Source organism: Capricornis sumatraensis, chromosome 2, assembly GCF_032405125.1.
Source record: "Capricornis sumatraensis isolate serow.1 chromosome 2, serow.2, whole genome shotgun sequence".
Taxonomy (NCBI): Eukaryota; Metazoa; Chordata; class Mammalia; order Artiodactyla; family Bovidae; genus Capricornis; species Capricornis sumatraensis.
Window position 1 is genome coordinate 162,824,632 of NC_091070.1, and position 27,574 is coordinate 162,852,205.

General features: G+C 33.1%; 1 protein-coding gene across 6 annotated transcripts in view; it reads right to left on the reverse strand.

Annotated features, from left to right (window-relative positions):
* Nucleotides 1-27,574, reverse strand: part of ADGRL2 (adhesion G protein-coupled receptor L2) — a 205,152-nt gene that overhangs the window by 12,018 nt on the left and 165,560 nt on the right. For 5 of the 6 annotated variants that reach the window (XR_011144185.1, XM_068962327.1, XM_068962357.1 and 2 more), the window contains exons 9-16: nucleotides 26,320-26,503; nucleotides 13,776-13,901; nucleotides 13,307-13,512; nucleotides 12,056-12,229; nucleotides 10,924-11,133; nucleotides 9,840-10,060; nucleotides 8,461-8,527; nucleotides 444-535 (exon numbers count right to left, since the gene is read on the reverse strand). Coding sequence is in view for 5 of the 6 variants with exons in the window: in XM_068962327.1 (XP_068818428.1) it covers nucleotides 444-535; nucleotides 8,461-8,527; nucleotides 9,840-10,060; nucleotides 10,924-11,133; nucleotides 12,056-12,229; nucleotides 13,307-13,512; nucleotides 13,776-13,901; nucleotides 26,320-26,503 (1,280 nt within the window). In the remaining variant the exon portion in view is untranslated. Of the gene's footprint in view, nucleotides 1-443; nucleotides 536-8,460; nucleotides 8,528-9,839; nucleotides 10,061-10,923; nucleotides 11,134-12,055; nucleotides 12,230-13,297; nucleotides 13,513-13,775; nucleotides 13,902-26,319; nucleotides 26,504-27,574 lie in introns of all 6 variants that reach the window. The other variant, XM_068962363.1, reaches the window with a different exon arrangement.

The following is a 27,574-nucleotide window of genomic DNA, read 5'->3' on the forward strand; positions in this document are numbered from 1 at the left end:
TAATTATCATGAAAGCAACAGATAATCTCCAAGTTAACAATAGTAATGGAGAAAATTCTCTTAGGAAAACAGGATTAGAAGTAGAAACTGCTCAGAATCCTTAAATCAAAAAGTCATTTAACAAAACAAACTTAATATAATCATATCAGTCATGCAAACAGGAACATCATTTTGAACTGCATTTTAAATTTAAATGGGACTGCTAGTTTATGGAATTTCCATTAAGGTACTAAAACAGTTTTTTTGGCTCTAGATCATGACAGAAATTATTATCTAATTTCTGACCAATGTCTGTGACATGGTAACAGTGAGGTTCAACCTTGATCAGTAAAATTTCATTCTGAATAATTTCTACAGTTGAAAGATGGCATTCATGAATTTGCTGTGGGGAATATCTTTCACTCAGTTTGTCAAGCACTAAAATTAAAATACAAAATACTTACTTAATGTTTTCCAACCTGCTAGAATCTGGTTTTAATGTGTTCGAGTGCTTCACCATTTTGCATAATGTGATCACCAGAAAAATAATATTTAGCTGTTACAACAAGGAAAGAAAGAATTAGATAACTATGAGAAAAAGTTAAATACATCATTACAATATACTTAATGGGTTAATGCAGTTAAATATCAATAACATGAGTACATGGTAGAAACTGACTCAATTTTAGTTTACTTATCATTACTTATGCAATGATCAAGTTGAGTCTACATGAAAAATTTTCTGGCCATGTATGACTGATTTTTTAATAGATCATTTGACATGAAATTGCAACCTCATTAAATAAGTATCATGTGGTGATGAGTAAATAAATTAGAAAGCCTAGTGTCTTGAGCTAGAGGTACACCAGAGCCTACAAACCATCTAATGAAAATATGAAGTGAGTTCTCTAGAAGGCACATTTATATTATGCAGTTTATAATGGAAATATCTCTGAATTTGGGATCCTAAATCTTAGTTGAGAGTCTAGTTCTTGATTTTGATTGATTAAATGAGGAAAATAACATTTGAACAATCCTTTTGTAAGGTAATGGTTAAGGATCAAATGAGATAACATATGGAATATGGTCCCTGGTTATATAAACTAAGATAGACTTTTAAAAAATATAAATGTATTTGCTATTTTAGTGTTAAAGGACATCATTTCTTTTTTCTTGATGTCTCTACACTGAATGGAAGTAGGTAAATTCTAAAGAAAGGCTGTTTCGAGTCCTTCTAAACACTCAGTTCTGCAACAAATACTAACTACGGAAGATGGAACCTGACATGGAAGAACAGTCTGGGGAATCAACTTGAATGAACTTCAGAAGAAAAAGGGGTGTGTTTTGACTAAGAAGAGTTAGGGATGTATAATTTGCATTTGCTTCTATGGAAGCCCGGCAGAATCTACATGGAGTGAAGGCAGTTCCATTTTTATGCTCCAAAAATAAAACTATGCTAAATTGCTATTGGATTTTTTTTGACCTTTTATTTACTTCAGAATACTACTTTAAAAAAGACAAAATGAAGTTATTTTGTGAGCACTGTGACTAAGTGCAAGAACAAATGGTATATTTAGAAATATGTAAAGACAAAAGCAATTCCTTAGTGGTAAATAATCCACATAACTTTGTTACAGTAACAATTTTTACTGAGTCACAAAACCATCTGATAAAATGATAAGACTATTTTACTCATACATTACTACTTCTGATTTTATAATTAGGAAAAATTATGTAAGGCAATAAAGAAAATTTCCAAGTCCTTCCTAATGAATTTAGGAACAGAGCAAAAGCTTTAATCTAAGCTGCATATCAGTCATTTTGTCTACTGTGCCTTGTTATTTCTCTTAGATGCAGAATTTCCTCTTAAGGACTAAAATGAGGTTAATGGGAATAATTTGCAAGTGCTGGCAGATTGCATTCCATTGTTTGATGTTAATTACTTGAGGACAAAAGAAGCTCTTTGCTTAAAAAAGCACTTAAAAATTAATTTCTTAAAATATTGGTCTAGAGAAAAAGTAAATAATTTTGTAAAAAAAAATTTTCCAGCTTTGTATTCTGGAGGTTATAAAGTCCAGTTAGTCATATATAAATAAAAGCTTACATTTTCAGGGATATTACAGTATCATGCATTTCATTCAACTAATATTTATTGACCTTACTGCTCTATACAAGAATGTGCTTATTGTATTGTGGGTGAGACACAATTTTTTGCCTTTGAGAAATTAGGGAGATCATTCTGATCGTACAATAAATATTTAATTTGGTTTTTAAAGAATCATGGTACAGTTTGCCTCTATAATTTTTGTAAAGGCAAAATCAGCAATGTTTTTATTTTTTATTTTATGTAACAGTAAGCCTTAACCAGGACAATTTAGGAATGATTAAAAACAAGTACTCTACATATCCTAAAAACAAACAAACCAAACCCATTTAAGAAACAAACAGATTACAACTCCGAGGTAAGAATGGCTGCCTTAACAGCTTCAAAGTTAAAATCATTTAAACGTTTTGACCCTTCTTTTTGAAGGTCCTGATGAAATCATTTATTTATTACAAACTTCCAGACTCAGGGTTGCCCCTCCACTCTAACACTTTTTCTTAAATAATTTTCCAAAGCACAAAGGGCAACAGTTTGGAGCTAATTATTTTCTAAGCATATTAAATCTCCCCTCAGAAATAAAATAGTAGTACATTTAAGGAAAGAAAAGATATCCAGTGTCATGTCAAAACTACTAATACAAGGAAAGAAAAGAATGTGAATGTGAAAAAATATGGATGTATCAAGTATTATGCCATAAAAAGAAAATGAGTAGAAAATGTGATATTGTGGGGGTGAATCCATCCAAACATATTTTTCAATGAAAAAAAAAAAAACAAGCAAAAAAATCATTTATTTAAGAACTAGCTCATTTACTAATAAAATTGAAATAAAAATGAAGTGTACCTATGTAAAAATAGAGCTTAAGTATAATACAAAGACATTTTTTTCTTGTTAAGATAGAACTAAACAATTTGGAAATGCCACAGAAAACATATTTCATTTAATCCTTAAAAAACATCTCTCCTTCTTTTCCCCTTACCCTGCTGAGGGTTTCTTAATGTATATATGTTCAGTGTTTCTTCCTAGCTGCAAACATGCACAAGACATAAAGTTCAGACAATATAGAAAATTACAGGGAAAAAGAAACAGCACCAAAAACCTATAATCCTATTCCAGAAGTGTGTGCGTGCTAAGTTGTTTCAGTTGTGTCCACCTCTGTGAGACCCTATGGACTGTAGCCCACCAGACTCCTCGGTCTATGGGATTCTCCAAACAAGAATATTGGAGTGGATTGCCATGCCCTCCTCCAGGGGATCTTCCTGACCCAAAGATTGAACCTGCGTCTCTTAGGTCTCCTGCACTGGCAGCTGGGTTCTTTACCACTAGTGCCACCTGGGAGACCCATTGAATTAATTATTTTACAAATTTGTGATGTTGAATATATCACCAAAGACTACTTAGCTGCTATTAATATAGTGCCAATGCTGAGATTCAATATACTATCTTCCAGCTCCATGGCCCAATCTTGTCAATAAAATAAACCAGTTTATTCTGGTTGAGAAAATTAGGAATCTCTAGCAAAACAAAGATAAACTATACAAAGAGTTTTGTAAATTTTTTAAAAAGGTTCCACTTCTCGATAGAGTAATCTAATTTATAAATCAATATGAGATGATAAATGAAGTACATAAAATCCTGTATGAATGACATAAGGTGTGCTCTTCAAATGATTCCCACTTGATGGACTTGCCTTAATAACCAATTCTCCATTCCCTTTGCAAAACACAACAATCCATAATCAGCAAATGGCTAAAATGCCCACACACTATTCCTACTAGTCAAACTGTACATTGAATAGTTAGTTTTGTTTTCTTAAACCTGATTGTGCTAGTTATATGCACACACACATAAATATTACACAAACCAATAAAATCCTAGTGGGGAAAAAAGCTGTTGTTTCTAACTTATTTAAAATTGCTTCCAAAAGGTGTTTTAAAGTGAGGCTATTTAAAAAAGAAAATCTAAAATCCTAGAAAAATAATCATAAAACCACAGTAGAATTCTTGTATCAGATTCTTTCACGAGTGCCTATGAATTCTCCAATTTACAGAAACTGAAAATAAAAATTTAGCCAAGGCACTAGCAGTCAGATTGCTAAGAAATTTAGTTAAATCTGATACTAATTTAGTCTTTGAATTATGATGATACACAATTAATGAGACAATGGTATCTTTAATAGGATATAATCATTATTTTAAGACAAATTATGAAAAAAGACGTGTAAGACTTACTGTAAATCATAAAAGTAAAAATGCTAAGTGTGAAATATTTTTCAACACATTAAAAATCACTAATATACATTATTTCTGAAAAAATATGTCTCCTGTCTAAGAATTGAACATTTTAATACATCACCAAAATACATGATTGAAATATTTTCTGAAATTAAAAAAAATATTTACTGAAGTATAAACAAATTTTTTAAATTTTGGTTTAAAGTTCTCGTATTTTCTCCAGTGTCTAAAACTGCAAATGCTAATTTTTAGTGTCATTGATAAAAATTGTTCCTATGATCTTTCTCAAGAGGCAATGCATTCAAATAAGTCATAATTTTGTATAATAAGACATTCCAATAGATTTTTTTTCTTTTCTACTCTTGTTCTTTTAAAATATAACTACGTGAATCAAAATAAGAAACAGTGGCAAAAAGAAACATCTTTGACAAAATCTATTGTTCAAAATAGTCACTTGAAGACCAATAATCTTAGTTTCAAATGACATACTGAGTGTTTTTGTCTTAGCATTTTCCCTATGACATAAATGCTCTTTCCAGCCATATACCTTTGTGCCTTTTATTTTTCTGTTTAGAGTGAGTGATTTCTTTCTCCTCGCTTTTTTCTTTCTGATTTATTTTCCTGCCTTTCATATGCATTTAACAAATGAAATCACAACCATCAGTGAGGATTTCTCCACTGGAAGGCAGGCAAAAAGGATGAGAAGAATTGTCTTCACCATCCAACCACTATTCTTAACCCTTCAAGTCCAATGAAACCATTTTTTGACCTCATGTTCTTTTCCTTTCCAACATAAATGCTACTAAGTTTAAACATAGTATTTTGGGATAAGTTGAAAGGTGTTACGCATCAGTGAGAAACGAAAAAGATGGAGTTACAGCTATGTACATAAAGATTTGTCTACAGCTGGTATATATGTCGCTAATCATTCATGTAGAAGCCTCTAGTAAGTACAAAGTAAAAGAGTTGTGTTACATGTTTTATGTTAATTCACTAGCTTAAATGTCCATAATGAAGATTAAGTTTGGAGATGAAGCAACTCATCCAGGAATGAATCAGATTTTAATTCTGTTCCCTCTATGTGTGTGTACACAGGTAAATAGATAGGTATCTCTTAATAAAATTCTATGTGAAAGAGTGAAAGCAAATTGAAAAGAATTTCAGCTAAAAAGTGTTAAATCACTAAACAGGGCATTTTCTCTTCTAATAATAAATAATACTCTCCTCCCTATCCCCCCAAAATATTTCATAAATTACTGCTGAAACACTCTGCCAGGGTAATTTGCTGATAAAATGCATCACTACTTGATACAGCCTAGCTAATTCTCACCCACATTGATGATCATGAAAATACAAAGAAGTTTAAAAAAAGAAAAAGGTACCATAGATTACAGAAGTGCACGGTTTGTTTTATAGCCATCCACCTGCTCAACTGAATCATATCCGTCTGAGCTGAGCAGCTTAAAATTCATTCCACAGCTTGCAGTGCTGACATGGATATGATAAGACAGAAGAACAGAAACACCACTCTGAAGTAACCTAACTGAACTGCACATGTTCTGACCCTTTTTGTCCTCCCTAGAGCTTTTGCTACCTAGCAAATGCAACTCTAAAACTGCACTTGTATCTCCAGATCTTTGCTGTTAGCCAAGCAGAAACCTATTTCTCCCTGGGACTAGCAGCCAGAGAGGTGTTCTCAGAGGAAGACTTCTAAATGAGTGTGTGAGCTGAACTCTTACTGAACTGAATTAATTATTAATGATGCAGATGGAGCTGTCCAAATGATAAGAACAGCTCCTGACGTGTCATGATCCAAGCTTTCATTAAACTATTTCAGGCATACTAATGGTTTCCCACTGCTCATTACTTACAAGCACTTTTCTCATAGATATAATAACTCTAGTGCCTGTAGGCAAGACATCCTATAGAAATACAGAAGTAGGGAATTTTATCTCCTATAACATGTTTTTTTTTTCCCTTCATTGTAAATGATTAAAAATGTGCACTTATTTAATACTACTAAAGTTACATGATTTCAATTCAGAAAGCTGGAAATACAAAACTATGCTTTCTAGGAATATCAATAGGTAATTTTTGTTACTCCTTAAAAGGGTAGTATGCAATATAATTTATTTTGTGTAATTTGCTAAACTGTGTCTGAGCTGATTTTCTAATGACCTATATCACCATAAGGATATATATATATATATAAACATTAATACTAAACAAACGTGCTGAAAAATCATATATCTCACTTTAGGTTACATTTGAGATAATGTTTTATACTTCAATACAATTCTTTGTCTTTCTATGTTGGGACGATTAGAGGGCAAAGCAATTGAAGGAGAATTACTCCAAGGATCTGTACTGTGATTGCAACCTGCTGTTTTGTTTTGTTTTTTAAGTTGAGAACACTGTTCCCCAAAGCCCTTCACATCTCAATATAAATGATTTGGTAGAAGATAATAAGGACAAGGCTATAAAATAATAGTAGGCTCTCACTATACATGGGCAACATAATAAAACATCCTTTACTTCTTTTCTTGCTGGAAGCTGAGGACAAATGAACATTAACTCCTTTTGCTAAGTGAAAGGTTTTTTAACATTCTAAAGTCAGTATTTATCTTCTGATATTAAAAAAAAGAAAAAGAAAGAAAAAACTGCAGTAAGACAGACATATAGATCAAATATCCCTATAATGGTCTTTACAATTTTCAAGGTATCAATGCTTGGCCAGTAGTTCAGGGAAAAAAGAAGCTTGTGTCTTTGAGAACCATACCTTTTTAACTCAGCTGTTTGTCATTTAAATCAAGATAGGCTCAAGGCTGTGTTAAGTAAACCAAGAACAAACACTGGGGCAATCATCTCGATTGAATAACTCTGATGAGAAATCAACTTTCCAAGGAACACTTGGGAGTGTTTTACTGGTTGCTTCCTACAGGCATTCATCTCAAATTTTCATTTTACAAGTAACTATATAAAATAATTCATTTTAATGAAAAAAATATATACACTTGAGAGAGTTTTAAGTGTCCTTGAACTACTAAAATTTTTTCTTAATTTTATTAAAATACTAGTAACTACTAATTATAATACTACTAACCATAGGAAATATCTTAATAAGCTTACTGTGTCACTTTTTTTATAGAAAAAACAATCTTAATAGAAATAAAAAGACATAGGTGATATATAAAGTTGATTATGCTTCATTTTCAATCTTACAATAGTCAGAAATCACTATTTGTAACAGCATGATGTTAAAACTGAGTGAACAGCTTTTAAATGCTGAAATCCAAATATTTTAGCTTTTATAAAGATTTAAACTATATTTCAAATATTTGATTAGTGATAATTTAAGTAAAGAAATCTTAATGTCTTTTACTTAAGTTGTATTAAGTTTATTTTAAAACAAAATTTCTTAGAAATCAATATGTGCATTTGGTATTTTAAGTCTCAGAAAAATAATTTTATTTCTAATGAATTTAAAATTTATTTAATATTATTTTATTACCCTAAGCTTAAAAAAAAAAAATGTTTCATCCCTTAAGAATAATCTGGGTGTGGAATTTATTTAAAAGTACTAAATTACTATGTAGAAATTATGATAATAAACATTAACCTAATTTTCTTTTACTTCTATAAAGCACTTATTTAATTCATAAATGCTATACAGGCTTGGTGCAGAGCTAATACTATAGATTCTAAAGACATAACTACCTAAACTAAACCTCTTAGTAAAAACTCCACTAGTCAAAAACAGAATATGTTACTCATATTATCCCTTTCTAATTCTCAAACTACTTTCAAATCGTACAATCTTAACATGGCTTTTATATATACACTTACATATATACATATATTAGATTATGACATCACATTTCTGCAAACTAAATTACAAATGAGGATAAAAGTACTTCTTAAAAGAAAAAGGGTTTTCAGAAATAGTACTAATTAGCACATATATAAACTCTCAATAAATATATCATAGGTAAAACATACTACATTATTTTATTTTGTAAGCTAGACATGTTGATAAAATCTTTGCATGTATAGACAAATAAACAGTAAAACAAATTATCCCTACTTCCATTGTACAGCTAAAAAGGCAAGAATAAAAAGGAAAGCAAAGCAGAGTCTGCTTACCAGAATAATGAAGGTAACAGGTCCAATGAAACTCCATATAAAATAGTTATCAACATGAAGCCAGCAACTATTATGAAAAGAAAAGAACATTAAGTGGATCCTCAAATCACAAGATAGAATTTTAAATATCTAATAAGCAAAACTATCTTTAGAGTTGCCTTTGAAAATTAATTTATCATGGACAAGAACAATTTTAATAATTGAGTTGGCTCTGACTTAAAGAGTAGTAATTATTTACCTCAAACTACTGTTCTTCATTTCAGGTTTTAAATTTGATAAAGACATACATAATTGTGTTGGGAAAACAATAACTCCCACCCCAATCCTGAAATGTTAAAACCTCTAATTTTACTAAGAAAAACTTGGAACTCAGCATTCCAAATTGTCTCATTGTTCTAAAGTTCTTATCTTCAAAATTTGCCTTTCGGATCTACATCTGAGCTAAAATGTTTCACCCTATGGCACACAAAGGATAAAAAAAATAATAATAAGTGTTCAGATGTAATGTGTGTTGTAAAACAGTATATCACAAATATAACACCTCAATTGGGAATGGATGAATACTAGGGGAAAAAAAATCCAAGCACAGTATTCATACATCATTAGAGTAAATGATGCATAAACTTATTAAGACAGATTTTACTTAGTAGTTCATTCTTCATCTAACATTGAATCCCCAACGAATTTCTTTTGTCTTTCATCATCTGTGTAGTCAAAAAGCTTTTTTTAGTCCAAAGAATCTTTATATAACTAATTTTATCAAAGGAAAAAATAAACAGAATTGGAAGGCAAATTCATGCCTCTAGCAAACAAAATCCTTAGAAACATGGCTATGTCTACCTTCTGTCACTTTCCATAAATATCTATATTTTTTTTATAAATGAATGACAGTCACTTATTTTAATTCTTTCAAACTGCCTGATAAAATATTATCAAAGTAAAACATATGGGATGGAATGTGGTACTGTCACAATTCAAAACAAGAGTTAGCTAGAGGGTCGGCTGCACAAAGAGAGCTAATGAAGCATTAGCTTAAAAACTGAGTAGTTAAACCTGTCAGATGCTTTAAGTTCACAAGAATTTTTTGCTTAATATCTTTCTAAGGCTAAAAAGTTATTTACTTTTTCAATTTGTTTCAGGTCAATCTTTTGTGTTAAAAAGAAAGTCCATAATTTAGAATCTGCCTCACCAGAGTACAAATCCTCTGAACCTAGAAAATTACAAAAGACTTGATTGTAATTTGTGCACGGCATGCCCATTCTCTTACCAATAAAGCTTTCAGATGCTATTTTAGTCTGTCAGGGACCCTCACTGACAGCTAACAGGCTTTAAAAAAATTATTCACTTGAAAAACACTCAGGTCACTTGCAATTACTTACGCTTTTTCTGTTCCATAGCTCTTATAGTCAATAGCAGCTGAAACTCCAACCACTGTGGCAGGAAACAAGTAACCAGCAACATAGTAGTATTTCTTTCTTGAATATTCACTTTCAAAGACTTCAACTAACATTAGATAGAGCTGTACACCTTCTAGACACATCCAAGCAAAAGCAGCCAAAAAGAAAAAGTGTAATAGTCCTGCAAATATTGGGCATGCAATCTGTAAAGGAAAGAAGCAAAAAGCCAAAAGGGAACCTGTGAATATAAATAGCCCACTCCAAAACTATACAGTTTTCACTGATAGTGTCTTTAAGATACATTATAAATGACTGCTTTTTAAAGAACTTTTAATAAGTGAAAACACTGCTAAATATGACTCAATGCTTATGAAGTGTAATGCTAGGTGTGCTAAAAATATCATCACTATAAGACATTTATATTTTTAGTAAAACTAAATGCAAATAAGAAAACATTAATTTCTCTTCTAGAATTACATATTTTAAAATCTGATATTCTATTTGTAGATAATATGTTTTAAAAATCTTTAGAAAAATTGTTTCCAAAAACATGTTCTATTTTTTTCTATTACAGAATTTTAAAAATTTTGCTTTAATGGTAAATATGCTAGCTCTAATTAGTTAACATCATTTTCCTGTCATATGTGGAGCATTCTCAAATTCATTCTATAGTGTAAAGCATTAACTAAGTTATCTTTCTTACACTGAGACCTCATGATAAAGAATAAATTGCTCAGATTATGAGGAAATAATCACTGGTCAGAATGACTAAACAAAATGAAAATTTAATATTATCTTTTCATTTTAGTGTTCCCAGCATTCTTCTACTCAAATTACATGTTTTATTAGAACCCAGAAAAATGCAACTGTACCTTAATATAAGAAATGAATTAACCCACAATATTTCTTAATGATTGGGTTGTCTTTTATTACAAATTATCCTTTAGTATTACCATGTCAACTATATTAAGTTATAAGGTCAAATATTAATAGCAGCATATGTGGATAACTTGTTATAATAATAATTTTCAGAGATCCAAGGTCAACAAATGGAAGGGGTACTTACCATGTATTTTGTCTTATCAATGCCTATTAGGAAAATAAATTCAGCAATAAAAAGGTTGATACAAAGGTTCTTGTGAATAGTATTACGGTCACTCTGTAGACCACGGAAAAAGCAGAAAGTGAAGATGCAGATAGCCAGACAAACAAGGGAAATGACAATTCCCACCCAGGTGATGACTGTAAGGAGTAATTCGTGAACTCCATCTTTGTACTGAAAATAAAAAAAATAAATATGAGGGACTTTAGTATTCCTATGTTACATTAAATAAATATAAAAGTTGCACATGTGAGAGTTCATCTTTTAAATCTAAACTCTGAATATTCATATGTGTTCAAATGGGGCTCAATACTAAAACAAATTTTTTTCTATCATGTAATAGTTCAATATTATCTTATTGATTTTTATATTCAAAGAATGATCTATGAAAGTAGAAGATTCTACTTAGAAAATGACTGAAATTATTACTTACATAAACACAGAAAACATTTTATAATAAAGACTACTTTTTTTAAAAATAATTGGCATTTTACTCAATTTCCAGACTAACAACTCAAATTCTAAATTTTAATTTTCTCCTTGATATTTTATATACCAAGAATTAAGCACATAGTAGATCTGAGAGTTTTCATGCTGTAGTTCTTAAAATATTTTTATCTTCTGGCTATTGATCTCTTAATCAGAAGAAGAAATGAATTCTAAAATATCCCAGAAATCTTTCTGATCTTTTGAAATCTGCAGTCTTACAGAGTGTGCAAAGTGCTTGGCAACTTATAGAAAAGTTTTGAAATGAGATTCAAACATTTAAGATGGGGAGAGCATGTTACTATTTAGAACCCTCTGTCTCTTTTATATAATCTATTGTTGCTGTTAGCTTTTTAAATCCCTGATGCCTCTGCTTAACACCTGACCACAGGAGAAAAACTTAGAACAAGTCTATTCAGTACATGATTTTGAGAAGTAACAATAAGTCAAAACTGCCTAAAATATATGGACGGTGTAGAAACAATTAGAAATCCACATTACTTTGTTTGCTTTTTAGTTACGATAAGCACCCAAAGAAGGGACAATTACACAAGCTGTTTTGAATCTCTGAGGTTTTCCTCTGCTACTAATTAGAAGTGCAAATACTTACTGCAATTTCCCTGTGAGCCATGAGAATTGCAAAATTGGTTAGGTGGCTGCATGCACACGTTGTACGAGTTTTATTAGTGTCAACCAGCTTGCAGCCCTGGGTAGACCAATATCCCATCATAGTTCTCTCTGAGTAGTTCCAGAAGGAGCAGTTTGCATTGAAATAATTGTCAGGCTGGGAAATAAAATGACAAGATAAAATTAGGATTTTATACTCTAAGATGGCAATAGCAATTGTTTAATATGTGTAAAAGGTAATTTAGATTAAACTTTGCATGTTTCGGACTATAAAGTTTTTCATCAGCAAAATTGTAGACTATGTTATACAAGGCAGATACCTAACCTAAAAGGGGCTTTATAGTCCGAAACACTCTAAAGTATACTCTAAATTACCAAAGACCCATTTTACACAATCACAATTTCCATCTTCTGATTTTATATACTGATGGTAATCAGAATCATTTTTTCTTTTCTGACAAAAATTGCTCTGATAAATTCTATAAGGGCCAAGTGTTAAAAAATCCATCCTGTTTTCGGCCCCTTTTTGTTCTAAGGGACACAATAGAGATGACTCAAATCCTATAGTTACTATGTCAAGGCACTAAAGAGAGTTAAGCAAACTACAGAAAATATGAGAAGAAAATAGCCACACAAATGTATTGTTCTTTGACAATTCTGGAGATTTACATGGCTATCTATGCCCACTTATTCACTCTACTATAACTACAGCCAAATTCTGCAGACAATCTTCCAACACAGTGCAATTATTTAACTACTAACTTGCATTCTAAGGGATAGCAGAGGAATCACATCTCTTCAATTCTATATTGTTAAAAACACAATGCTTGATAATGATTCTGTTAATATGATCAGTAAAACAAACCAAAAAGATCTGCCACATGAAAAAGGCAGAGTCCTAGAACTCTGTTATCATGCTGGTAAGGTAAGAGTTAATTTTCATTCTAAAACAAATTACAGGCATTTACATTTTCCTGTTTATTACTGAATTAGCTTTCATTAAGAATACACTTAAATTCTAATAATCACTGAACCAGGCTCATTTAATTTTATGTTCGCAGACTTAAATAAACTTGTGTCTCTGACCTGTCCAACATTTGAAATTCAAATAGTCTTTTCTTTCCTCTCTGCCACTTCTCCATTCCCCTTGTTTCAATCCACAGCATGTCAGTTTTGCTTTCCTTCCTCACTGGTTTTATAACCTTCCACTACTTCATTAGCATACATAACTTACATCAATGTGTGGTAGGGTAAAAAGCACAGGATCTGTCAAGTATACTCGGCTGGATTCTTTATTGATTGAAACTGAAATGACGTGAGAATTCACTGCAATGGTGCTATTTCGACCAATAAAGTCAGCACCCAATTTTATGGTTGCGTTTTCGGTACTAAGGAACTGTCCCAGACTCCGGTAAATGATGAACACCAACTTTGCAAGACCTAGGAAGGTAAAAACAGTCATATGTCTTTAAAGAAAATATGCTTACGAATAAGATAAGACACAGTAATAACAAAATGAAATCCTTATGAAATCTTTATTCAGATTAAGTTTACTGGGAAAGAGTAGATGTTATTTTAAATCTGCTTTTAAATGTTAAGCCGTATTTGCTATGTTAAGAGTCAAATACTCAGCACTTTAGAATTAACAGGTTTAACTGAACAAAAAAACCTATCAATTTTTAAAAACCTTTGCTCCATCTTACCATTCCTGCTGTTCTGTTTAACAGTATTTGCAGAGAGTTGGATTGAGCTGCCTGCTCCTTTGATGCCAAGAGGAAATTTAAAGTCTTGGACCTGTCCTTCTGTACTGAGTACTGCAACTTCCAGAACTGGATGAGGTAAAAGATAAAGGAGGAGAACAAAAGGGCATTCTTTATATTCACCGACAAAAAGGCAAAATGCACAGAAACCATTATTCTCCTTGTTTACTATTCTAAAAACTTTAGTGTTCAATTACAACAAAATTATGAACAAATAACTAAATTATTCTAAAAGGTCTTAAACTTTACTACTTTAAAAATTTTGGTGTAATCGTTTTAAAATTTTCATTAGAGTTTTTCGTATCCTTTGTTAACTAATTCTAGTCTTTTGGCCTATGAATATTAAGTGTCTAATTTATAGCACACAACTATCAAAATTTCGATTACAGCAGTGAAATTAAAAGACGCTTACTCCTTGGAAGGAAAGTTAGCTAGACAGCATATTAAAAAGCAGAGACATTACTTTGTCAACAAAGGTCCGTCTAGTCAAGGCTATGGTTTTTCCAGTGGTCATATATGGATTTGAGAGTTGGACTATAAAGAAAGCTGAGCGCCAAAGAATTGATGCTTTTGAACTGTGGTGTTGAGAGTCCCTTCGTTTGCAAGGAGATCCACCCAGTCCATCCTAAAGGAGATCAGTCCTGAGTGTTCACTGGAAGGACTGATGTTGAGGCTGAAACTCCAATACTTTGGGCACCTGATGCGAAGAGCAGACTCATTGGAAAAGACTCTGATGCTGGGAAGGACTGAGGCCAGGAGGAGAAGGGGACGACAAAGGATGAGATGGTTGGATGGCATCATCAACTTGATGGACATGAGTCTGAGTGAACTCTGGGAGGTGGTGATGGACAGGGAGGCCTAGTGTGCTGCAGTTCATGAGGTCTCAAAGAGCCAGACACAACTGTACAACTAAACTGAACTAAACTGAACTGACCAAAGTTTCACTGAAATCATGTTAAACAAAAATATTTCAAAATTATTTTTTGACTCTATGTTAAAGTAATTTTCAATGGCCATTACTTGGTAATGGTGAAACACACTATGAAGTATAAAATTTGAATACTTCTACTGCATGTAAGTATCTATTTCTATGTATTGCTACATAATGTATTTCAATACATAAAGATTACATAGGTCAATTTTGCAGTAATAAGTTTTCGATAATTTCTAAAAGTAGTTGCCTAGCATAGCATTATTTATGAGAAAACGTCTACGTCTGGCATTATGTTCAAACTTCCCATTAATTCTCACTAGTACTGATCAATTTTTACATACTCAAGTTGGGCAATCTGGTCTGCCACTTGTTTGGGTAAAAAATATTTTACTGGGACACAGCCTCGATTATCTATTAACATATTGTCTAAGGCAGTTAAGTATTTGCAGCTTAGGCCACATGGCCTGCAAAGCTTAAAATGTGTACTACTTGGATTTTTATAGAAAATTTTGCAAACCACTGCAGTATAATCCAAAGTTCAAAAATTCTAATGAGGTAGGAACATTAGGAAACAGGAAATGAAGTCAAGACAATAAAAAAACATTAAGAACATTTATATGATCAGCAAGACTCTGTTTAAAAAATACTACTCAATTCTGTTTAAAAAATAATATAGTAATATTCTCAACAAAAATGTCTACTATAATTCCAATAAAGATTATAATACTTTATATCAGCATACATTTATTAAAAAAGAATGAAAAAATAGTTTCTACTAAACTATTTCATATTAATAATTAGAATGTGCCATTTACTGATGAAATGAGAGGAACTGGATGGAAAAATTTTCATTTCAGATATTTGCATTTTTAAAAGTAAGACATAATTCAATAAATACAGTCCACATACTTTTCTCTAAATTTTACCCTCTCTGATGGCATATATCCTTGAATAGCTGCTTCTGTATTTAGATAACACGTATATATATGCTTGTATGTGCATACACATGCACATACACACAGAGTCAATGTGTGTATGAATGTGAGTAATGAATTCACTCTTTGCCTTTTAGGAAAACGAACTCATACCATTATAGAGTAACTCTTGGATGCTATTTTGTTTAATCTTTCTCAACTTTCTTTTGTAAAATACTTACAGATTCAACTATAAATATGAAATCATAACATTACAGAGATTTTTATAAGCTATGAGGCCACATGTCAAGCACCTGAAACATAAGTTTATAATGACAGACCTATAACTCTTAGAATTCTACCTGCTGTAGAAGCTAGTTGAGATACTTTGCTTAGAAAGATTAAGCAGGTGGGTATGTAGGTGATCACTTCCATGTGCGTGGGTAATGATTTGAAGGAGACAAGATGAATGATTAAAAAATACATTGAAAATATACCTCCCTCTTCTTCACACTGAAAGGGGTTCTCAGCTATTAATTATTCTTAAAACAAGACAAGACAGAGTAGAAGGAAATCTTTTAAGCTTTCATGAAGTATCCCAAATATATATGAACAAAGTTAATTTCATTTAACATATAATAATGCTTAAAATAATGTTGATAGTAAAAATAATTTGTTTGAATTTTCAAAAACAGGATCATTACGATAGATCTTAGTAGAGATGAAATAATCAACTTTATACTACAAATAAAGACAGACAAAGGGAAAATTTCCTAGAAACAAAACTGACTAAAACAAAAATTCAACAGTTTATGATCACTTAAGAAAATGAACTCATGGTTAAATATATACAGAATCTTTAATAAATTGATCCAGTAAGTGTTAAAAAAAATGTTTTTCAACTCATTTCATAAGATATATATAATCTTGATGCATAAAACAGTAAAAAATTATAGAATATTCTCACTTATTTAAAGTACGTAAAATATTTAATTATATATACATGTTGTTGCTGCTGCTGCTAAGTCGCTTCAGTCATGTCCAACTCTGTGCGACCCCATAGATGGCAGCCCACCTGGCTCCTCTGTCCCTGGGATTCTTCAGGCAAGAACACTGGAGTGGGTTGCCATTTCCTTCTCCAATGCATGAAAGTGAAAAGTGAAAGTGAAGTCGCTTGGTTGTGCCCAACTCTTAGTGACCCCATGGACTACAGCCTACCAGGCTCCTCCGTCCATGGGATTTTCCTGGCAAGAGTACTGGAGTGGGTTGCCATTGCCTTCTTCGATATATACATGTTAAGTATATCCTAAACAAATTGAGTTTAACTGAAAAAGGCATACATAAATTAATGCATTACTACTAAGTCACTTCAGTCGCATTAGAAAACACATTAATGTCTCTAGCCAAATTAAGAAACAAGAAAAATATTAAGAGAAAGAATTCAACAAATTTCAACATTCATGTAGTATAAAAAATCTTTATAAACAAGAAGGATAAAATAAAAATTCCTTGCCCAGATAAAGGCTTAATTATCAGTTAAGGGTTAGTATCCAAACCTATAGAAAAAAATGATGAAAATGATTAAAAAAATGATAAAAGTCAGGTTGATCCCTATCACTAAGTTTTATTTAACACTGTATAAAAGACCTAGCTAAGACAGTAATTCAAGAATAACAAAAACGTACAAAGACTAGGAGGAAAAAGCAATTTGTTAATCATTTACAGAAAATATAGTCAACTACATAGTAATGTGAGGAAGACTATACTATCAGAAGGAACATAATTTAGCAAGCTGCAATCAGCAAAATCAACTGTATACTAATAAACAATCAGAATATATAACTTTTTAAAATACTATTTACAATAGAAATAGTGTACATTTCCTAGAAATAAGCCTAGATGTCCCAAGACATTTCTGGGAGAAATATATAACTTTCCTAGGAAACCTAGCAACAGATGGGAGAATTCTATCCTTCTCCAATCTGGGAGAACTCAACAGATAAATCTGTGACACTTCTTTCAAAGTCTATCTACAAACTCAGTATGATTCTAATAAAAACTCCAACAAAAATTTTTATAGTATGTGGAACTTGACAGGCTGATTTTAAAATGAACATGCAAGAAACATGCCAAAAAGCAGCTAAGAGGAATTTGATTCCTCAAGGAGCAGGGTTGAAAGAACTCACCAGATATTAATATTACTAAAAAAAAAAAAGCAACAATGTAAAACAGACACTCCATGTACAGAAACTTGATATATGACAGAGATATCTTGACAAACCATTGGGTAAAGGAATGGATTATGTTTTGGAAGTGCTGAAACAACTGATTATCCATATGGAAAAAAACTAAAATTAGTTCCCTCACTAATACCATAAATAAAATAAACCTCAGGTTGGATTAAAAACATAAATGCAAAAAGGCAAAGCTTTTTCATTTCTAAATAAAGTATAAAATCTTTATCACTACAAAGCAGAGAAAAATTTCTTGGTCAAGGGACCAAAAGAAAAAACACACTGTATTTTTAAGTAAGATTTCAAAAGTATCAATCTTAAAAGAAGAGACTCATAATTTGATTTTATTATTCTGTAAAACAAAATATTAATATACAAAGTATAAAGAGAAGACATAGAATAAACATTTGCAAACTATGTAATCTTCAAAGAATTAGTTTCCAGAATGTTCCAGAATGTATTAGCTACAGAGAAAGAGATAAACAGGAAAAAATGTGGATAACATATTCACAAGAGAGAAAATTAAAATACTCAATAAATGCATTAAGTAATCAGGGAACTGCAAATTAAAATATGTGATCAATTCAGGTCTATTAGAATGACAAAATTTATATCAAGAATAGAACTTTGGCAAAGAGAGTGATAGGGAACAGTGGTGATATTACTGGTGAGAGTGTAAAATTGGTAAAGCAGTAGAAAGCAATTTGGCAGTGTTTAGTAAAGTTAAACATGGGCATGATCTATCACTCCAAAACTATTTCCAGGTTTGTGTGTGTGCCTGTGTGTGTGTGTGTGTGTGTGTGCATGCATGTGTGTCTAGAAAGGTATAAAGGATGAGTAAGAGACATAAAAAAACCTTCCCCTCAGTTTTTCTAATATCATCAATAAAGCATAAGCTACTAAAATATCTATCACAGGCATAGTTAAATAGCTGTGCATTCTTAGGACAAATGAATGAACAAGAGATGAACATCAATGGGCATAAATATGAAAAATGTACAGTTATATTTATAGTGTGAAATCATTCATATTAAAACATGAAAGTGAAGTGAAAGTCACTCAGTTGTGTCTGACTCTGCGACCCCTTGGCATTCTCCAGGCCAGAATACTGGAGTGGGTAGCCTTTCCCTTCTCCAGGTGATCTTCCCAACTCAGGAATTAAACCAAGGTCTCCTGCATTACAGGTGGATTCTTTACCAACGGAGCTATCAGGGAAGCCCTAAAATATGAAAGGTAGTTGCTAAACACACATACCTGTAGAGCAAAAGTAAATAAATAAAAACTTACTAATGCTTACAAGTAAAGTACGAATGATGGCTACCCGCTTCTTAATCTGATCCGGAAGGAGGGGCCCAGAGGATTTCTAGATTATATATACCTATTTCTTTCCTCCAAACTTGAAGTAAATATGGTGAAATGCTATGATGTGGCTCAGTGGATGACTGGTACACAGATGTTTATGATTTTCTCTATACTCTTGTATACTTCGAACAATATATGCTTTGTTCAACATATTTCCCAAAAGTGAATATACTTGATCCACAGGAGAACCACCTGGAGCCTCACTCACAGCCAGTGCTGTTGACGGGATTTTAATATAGTTATCTCTCCTTATGTTTGTCAAATTCATTTCTGTGTAGTGGCTGCAGTGAGTGGAAAGGGGAAGAAAAATAAGAGAGTGTATAGGAAAAACTAGGACCTCTGGCAGCCGACCAGCATTGTACCATGTTCCACTAGCTTGAGTCCCAGGGTAAAAACAACCGGAGTAGATGGTACAGAGCAGAGCAAAGTCGAGACTCAGATGACATGGAGTTAAGGAGTCATAAACTTTATTGTTTAGAGCTGCTGTGACTCTGGGGTTTTTGTTACCACAATATAACTAAGCTTAAATTGATATATACAATCAAGTCGGCTGCTAAGCACATTGGGAAAATAAACTATAGGGAATTCTATAATGCTGGAGTAGGCTGATAATAACTAAACCACCTAATCAATCTTAAGATCATAAAGAAAGACACTCAAATATGTGTTTCTTTTCATAAGATGCAAAAGAAAATTATTGGGGGGGGGGGGGGCAGGTAGAGTGGAATTTAAATTGGAGGTTATTAGACGAGCCAAAGAACCTAGAAGGTAGAAGGAAAATTTTTTCTCTCCTGTACGAGCAATGCATCAGTCAGATGTAGATGAATTTGTGTACTGGTTAAACAAACTGCTGCTGCTGCTGCTAAGTCACTTCAGTCATGTCTGATTCTGTGCGCTCCCACAGACGACAGCCCACGAGGCTCCCCTGTCCCTGGGATTCTCCAGGCAAGAACACTGGAGTGGGTGGCCATTTCCTTCTTAAATGCATGAAAGTGAAAAGTGAAAGGGAAGTCACTTAGTCGTTTCTGACTCTTAGCGACCGCATGGACTGCAGCCTACCAGGCTTTGCCGCCCATGGGATTTTCCAGGTGAGAGTACTGGAGTGGGGTGCCATTGCCTTCTCAGTAAACAACCTAGGTACTAACAAATTTCCAAAAATTAAATAATTGATGTCTCCTTTTTATCATGTGAACTGATTTTTTTTTTAATTATTTAAAGTATGGCAATGGCTTGTGTTCTTTTTTCTTAAAGTCTAAGGTGAAGGTGAAGTCGCTCAGTTGTGTCCGACTCTCTGCAACACCGTGGGCTGTAACCTACTAAGCTTCTCCGTCCATGGGATTCTCCAGGCAAGAATACTGGAGTGGATTGCCATTTCCTTCTCCAGGGGATCTTCCCTACCCAAGGATTGAACCCAGGTCTCCCACATTGGAGGCAGACGCTTTAACCTCTGAGCCACCAGGGAAGCCCTTAAAGTCTAAGATACATATTAAATAATTTATGGTAATAAGGTAATGTTAGGGTTTGCTTTAATAATACAGTGATGAGAGGAATAAGTGAAACCAGATTAGCTAGATGTTGTTGAAGCTGGGTAATGAGGACTTTTTATCAAAATTAAAAACTTTTCCTTCGATCAGGATAATAGAACGGAGAGTCACATACTAAGGGAAATCACTCAGAATACACATAGATTTGACAAAAGATTCACATCAGAAATATATAAACAATCCTAACAGTAAAGCATCTGCCTACAATGCTAGAGAACTGGGTTCGAGCCCTGGGTTGGGAAATCCCCTGGGAAAGGAAATGGCAACCCACTCCAGTACTCTTGCCTGGAAAATCTCATGGATGGAGGATCCTGGTAGGCTATATAGTCCATGGGGTCGCAAAGACTCACACATGACTGAGCAACTTCACTTTCTTTCATTTTCATTTTCTATAATCCAATAATAAGACAAATAACTAAAATGGGCAAAATATATAAGCAGATACTTTACAAAAAGATATGTGAATAGCCAAAAAGCACATGAAAAGTTGGAAGTTTTCAGCAAAATATAACTTAGCAACCATACAAATGAAAAGTAAAACTAAAATGAGATTCCATTACAAACCACTAAAATGGCTAAAATGAAAAAGACATTTGAAAACACAATTGTAAATGCTGGTGAGAATGTGAAGCAACTAAAACTCTAATTTTTGTTAGGAATATAAAAGGGTACAACCATTTGGGAAAATAAGAACTTGACTAGTAATAGTCAAAAATTGAGAACAAACTAAATGTATGACCAACCAAGTGAGTAGATACAAAAATATGGTTGTCTCCTTAAAATGGAAATTTCAGCAATAAGAATGATTTAATTACTGATGCTGGCATCAAAACAGATGAATCTCAATAACATTATACTGTATAAAAGAAGCAAGATCAAAAAGAGCATATAGTTTATGATTCCATTAACTGAAGGTCTAGAAAAAGCAAAATTATAGTGACATAAAACAGATCAGTGGTTGCTTGGGGCTGGGAATATGAAAAAAAACTATCAAAGATTATAAAAGACCCTTTTGAGGTAGGGGAAATATTGACCAAGCAGTTGGTTTAACGGGTGTACATTGTCAACACTCATCAAAAAGTACACTTTAAAACAGTTGCTTTTATTGTATATAAAGTATACCTCAAAGCTGATTTTAAAAAGCTATACTCAGATATAATTATAACATAAAACTTTACCATTATATGAGGTCCTGTATAAGGGTAAATCATATAATCAAGTGAAAATAGGGATTCAAGGAGAAACCACTAAGGAGGAAAATCAAATTGTCTTAATAAACAAAGATATTGTAGCCATACTCTAACTTTAGATAAGAACATAGAATGAAGACATAAAAGGATAATGGGATATTTTAGTCCTCATATCTGAAAAGAGAACTCCTCCTAGGAAAAAGTTGAATCTTGAGTGTCATTAAATTATGGATATTTTTCACAAAATTGTGAAATAAAAGATTGGAATATATAAAATGATCTTCATAGCATTAATTCTTGGGTAATCAATACATGAATACATTAAGATCAGGACCTTATTTTTTTGTATTGAGGTATAGCTGATTAACAATGTTGTGATCGTTTTGGGTGAGCAGAGAAGGGACTCAGCCATACACATACATGCATCTATTTCACCTAAATCAAATCCCTTATAACTATACAGCGGAAGTGAGAAATAGATTTAAGGAACTAGATCTGATAGACAGAGTGACTGATGAACTATGGACGGAGGTTCATGACATTGTACAGGAGACAGGGATCAAGACCATCCCCAAGAAAAAGAAATGCAAAAAAAGCAAAATGGCTGTCTGAAGACACCTTACAAATAGCTGTGAAAAGAAGACAAGTAAAAAGCAAAGGAGAAAAGGAAAGATATACCCATTTGAATGGAGAGTTCCAAACAATAGCAAGGAGAAATAAGAAAGCCTTCCTCAGCAATCAATGCAAAGAAATAGAGGAAAACAATAGAATGGGAAGGATTAGAGATCTCGTCAAGAAAATCAGATACCAAGGGAACATTTCATGCAAAGATGGGCTCAATAAAGGACAGAAATGGTAGGGACCTAACAGAAGCAGAAGAGGTGGCAAGAATACAAAGAATAACTGTACAAAAAAGATCTTCACAACCCAAATAATCACAATGGTGTGATCATACACACTCACCTAAAGCCAGACATCATGGAATGTGAAATCAAGTGGGCCTTAGGAAGCATCACTACCAACAAAGCTAGTGGGGGTGATGGAATTCCAGTTGAGCTATTTCAAATCCTAAAAGATGATGAGCTAAAAGTGCTGCACTCAATATGCCAGCAAATTTGGAAAACTCAGTAGTGACCACAGGACTGGAAAAGGTCAGTTTTCCTTCCAATCCCAAAGAGAAGCAATGCCAAAGAATGCTCAAACAACCGCACAATTGCACTCATCTCACACACTAGTAAAGTAATGCTCAAAATTCTGAAAGCCAGGCTTCAGCAATACGTGAACCATGAACTTCCAGATGTTCAAGCTGGTTTTAGAAAAGGCAGAGGAACCAGAGACCAAATTGCCAACATCTGCTGGATCATTGAAAAATCAAGAGAGTTCCAGCAAAACATCTATTTCTGCTTTATTGACTATGCCAAAGCCTTTGACTGTGTGGATCACAATAAACTGTCAAAAATTCTGAAAGAGATGGGAATACCAGACCACCTGACTTGCCTCTTGAGAAACCTGTATGCAGGTCAGGAAGCAACAGTTAGAGCTGGACATGGAACAACAGACTGGTTCCAAATAGGAAAAGGAGTATGTCAAGGCTGCATATTGTCCCCTGCTTATTTAACTTCTATCAGAGTACATCATGAGAAACGCTGGGCTGGAAGAAGCACAAACTGGAATCAAGATTGCCGGGAGAAGTATCAATCACCTCAGATATGCTGATGACACCACCCTTAAGCAAAAAGTGAAGAGGAACTAAAAAGCCTCTTGATGAAAGTGAAAGAGGAGAGTCAAAAAGTTGGCTTAAAGCTCAACATTCAGAAAGTGAAGATCATGGCATCTGGTCCCACCACATCATGGGAAATAGATGAGGAAACAGTGGAAATGGTGTCAGACTTTATTTTGGGGGGCTCCAAAATCACTGCAGATGGTGATTGCAGCCATGAAATTAAAAGACGCTTACTCCTTGGAAGGAAAGTTATGACCAACATAGATAGCATATTAAAAAGCAGAGACATTATTTTGCCGACAAAGTTCCGTCTAGTCAAGGCTATGGTTTTCCCAGTGGTCATGTATGGATGTGAGAGTTGGACTGTGAAGAAAGCTGAGCGCGTAAGAATTGATGCTTTTGAAATGTGGTGTTGGAGAAGGCTCTTGAGAGTCCTTTGGACTGCAGGGAGATCCAATCAGTCCATTCTGAAGGAGATCAACCCTGGGATTTCTTTGGAGGGAATGATGCTGAACCTAAAACTCCAGTACTTTGGCCACCTCATGGGAAGAGTTGACTCACTGGAAAAGACTCTGATGCTGGGAGGGATTGGGGGCAGGAGGAGAAGGGGACGACAGAGGATGAGATGGCTGGATGGCATCACTGATTTGATGGACATGAGTCTGAGTGAACTCCGGGAGTTGGTGATGGACAGGGAAGCCTGGCGTGCTGCAGTTCATGGGGTCACAAAGAGTCAGATACGACTGCAACTGAACTGAATTGATTTTCCCTCCAAATTCCCTCCTGGGGCATTATTTTTCAGAAGTCAGTAAAACATGTACTATATATACTATGAGAAATCTATGCATAATGTTCTTTCTTTAATTAAAAAATAATTAAAAACCAGTGTAAAGGATAATCATGTAGAATTCCAAAAAATACAACTATTAGGAAAAAAAATATTCCTGACCATTCTCAAACTAAGATAAAAATGTCTCCGACATATAACAATATGTATGTTCTACATATGTGAAGCTGATGGGAGCAGACAGACAATGTCAACCTGGCCTATCAAAATTTCTTGCACTCTTGGAAGGAGCTTAAGTGGTAAATTTTAGGTTTTTTTTTTTGGAGTGGGGGCATTGCTTTTAAAATAGTCTTCAAAAGATTTAAAAAACAAATGGAGGTCTCAACACAACACTTTAAATACTTTTTATGATTTATCTTCTGAGATTATCAAGTCTACACTCCTTTAACCTTATAGGCACATCCCTGAAAACATCTGGGAAGAATTATTTACTGTGTATCTTAGGAAATTCATTGGACTACTAAATAAATTAAACTCAAATAACAGCTCTAGACAGAAATGAGAAACTTTATTTTCTATTTCTACTAGCAATGGTAGATTATCACTTTCCTGTGACTGCTCTCCCAAAGCAAGCCATATTATTTTGACCTAAAATGAAGTTATTTATCACTTCAAACCTCAGAAAGTAATAAAAATATGATTTTAATAATACCCTCTTTCTAAAAACTCAGTTATTTAAAATTTTGTATCTAAATCCAAGTATCATAATTAGATTTATCTCTATTTTTCCCATACAATTTGCTTTTCTGCATTTTTAAATATAAAGTCCCACGTTTCAGTAGGCACAATAAGGCAATAAGATAGGGCATCCTAGACAGCAGAACTTCATTCAATATCTGCTGCTCCGATACATTCTTTCAATGACAGAGTAGTCTGTGTTCCCTTTTGGTTTGTTTTCACATTTATGCTTTGGAAATTTCTTTCCTTTACTAAAGGATACTATAAACTTCATCTGAGCCCAACCCCACTGAATAACAATTCTAAATCAGTCAAGCCTATACTGACTGACAAGTCAATTCTATACTGATTATAGTATAATCCTTATATATTTAGTATATATACTTTATAGATTATAGTATAATCAGTATAGAATTATACTAATTCATTAGTATAATTTCACTAAACTTATGGTACTTTTTTCAAATATCATCAAAAGTGAATTCTTGCCTCTCACTTCCAGCATTTAAATTCTCAACGATCCTCCAAAACTATCTGCAGCTATTTTGCAATCTATAAAGCATGAGTATTCTGCTGTATGGGGGATGTATATCACTGACCACATTTTCACCTGAAAGCAGTTGTGTTTAATATCAACATTTGGCTCACATATCTGTGCGCCTAAAATATTTGACTGGGAGAACACATTCCAGAAAGTAATTTAAATTCATTAGGAACATATCATATAAATGGAAAAGCATTTGCCCTAGTTCCATAGCAAGCATTATCACTACTTAAGCAATCCATATTCTGGCATTTAAGTACTCTAAACCCTTCTTTCCTTTAATGATTTTTTAGTTGGGAAAAAGTACATCAAACCAACTTTCATAAGACATAGATTTTGGCTTTTGCATTAATTTTATGAATGTGATCAGTTATATTTCTTATTAAGGGACAAACATAATTCGACAAAAGAAGAGCTTAGCACTTGGAAATAACTCAAAAGATTCACAATGGAATCATAATTCTCTTAAACATCTATCTTCTAAATAAAAATTAAACTTGACAATAGATTCACTCACCAATATTTTCTGTGGGCATTGACACCCTGGTTGGTTCTACAAGATTGTCAGCCAGGACAAACGCTCCTTCTTCCAATGTATCCAGCAACATCGTTGCAGTATGTGCTTGTTCAGAAGAATTCATGTGCTTCCATGATTCCAAAGCTTCAGGTCTCAGAAGATTGTCCACTGTATCAACAATTGCCTGCATCCATTAGAAGACCATCATTAGTACTGACTGCTTCTAGTACAAAGGTGATTTTTAATCACTGACTACTAAAATTGTAATATTTATCGATCTTGCAAAATTTATTATATTACACATACTTTATTATATCAAGATAAAAATATGACGATTTACTCTTATGGAAGAATACCTGGACAACACATTATCTGGCCAACTTGATGTCTGACCCTTTCAAAATAGAACTAACTTAAGATTAGTAGACTACTATTTAATTATAAAGACTAACTATAAAGAAAAAGCTCATTTCTGTTTATCTAATCATATCTCCATCATTGAAAAGAAAGAAAACCAGTGTCAGCTCTTAATCTGAGGTATTACACATAAATGCATGGTCACTCCTACATAAAATCTCAAGACTTAAATGTTCTAAATAGAAAACATTGGTATCTCTAGAGTAGCTTAATATATTTGCTTAAAAATTAAATCATGTTGGTTTTGGGAACCTGAACTAAAATAGTATCCAAAATTGTGCCTTATAACATTGTCTACTATTATCATTGGGAAAAAAACCAAGATGACTTCACAGTTTATAAATTATTTGTGAACATTTCCACTCTTCCAATTCCCTGGCTAGCTAAAAATACTAGAGAGTATACCATCATGTGTAAACAATGATCTGATTTTAAGGGGATCAGGAAAACAGTCAAAATATTTAAAGCCTGACTAATAATTTAATAAAAACAGGAAGGCAAAATAAAGTCCTTATAAATATACATGTTATAAATATTCATATATATAGGTTTAGTGCATTACCATGCAAAAAAATATAAAATAAAAATGTAACCCAGTCAGTTATGCAATTGAAAGTTGGCTTTTGCACTGATACTTACTGTAGTTGTACACTGACTATGGCTTAATAACTGAAATCACTAAGTTTATTTCCTCTTTCTCCCATGTACCTAGTCATAGTGCATCATTAAGCCCAAATATAAATTGCTCTGATCTACTGTCAATCATTGAGAAAAAAGAACACACATTGTACAAACACAACAAAAATGGGCTGTTTGAGGTATTGTATTGAAATGAGCT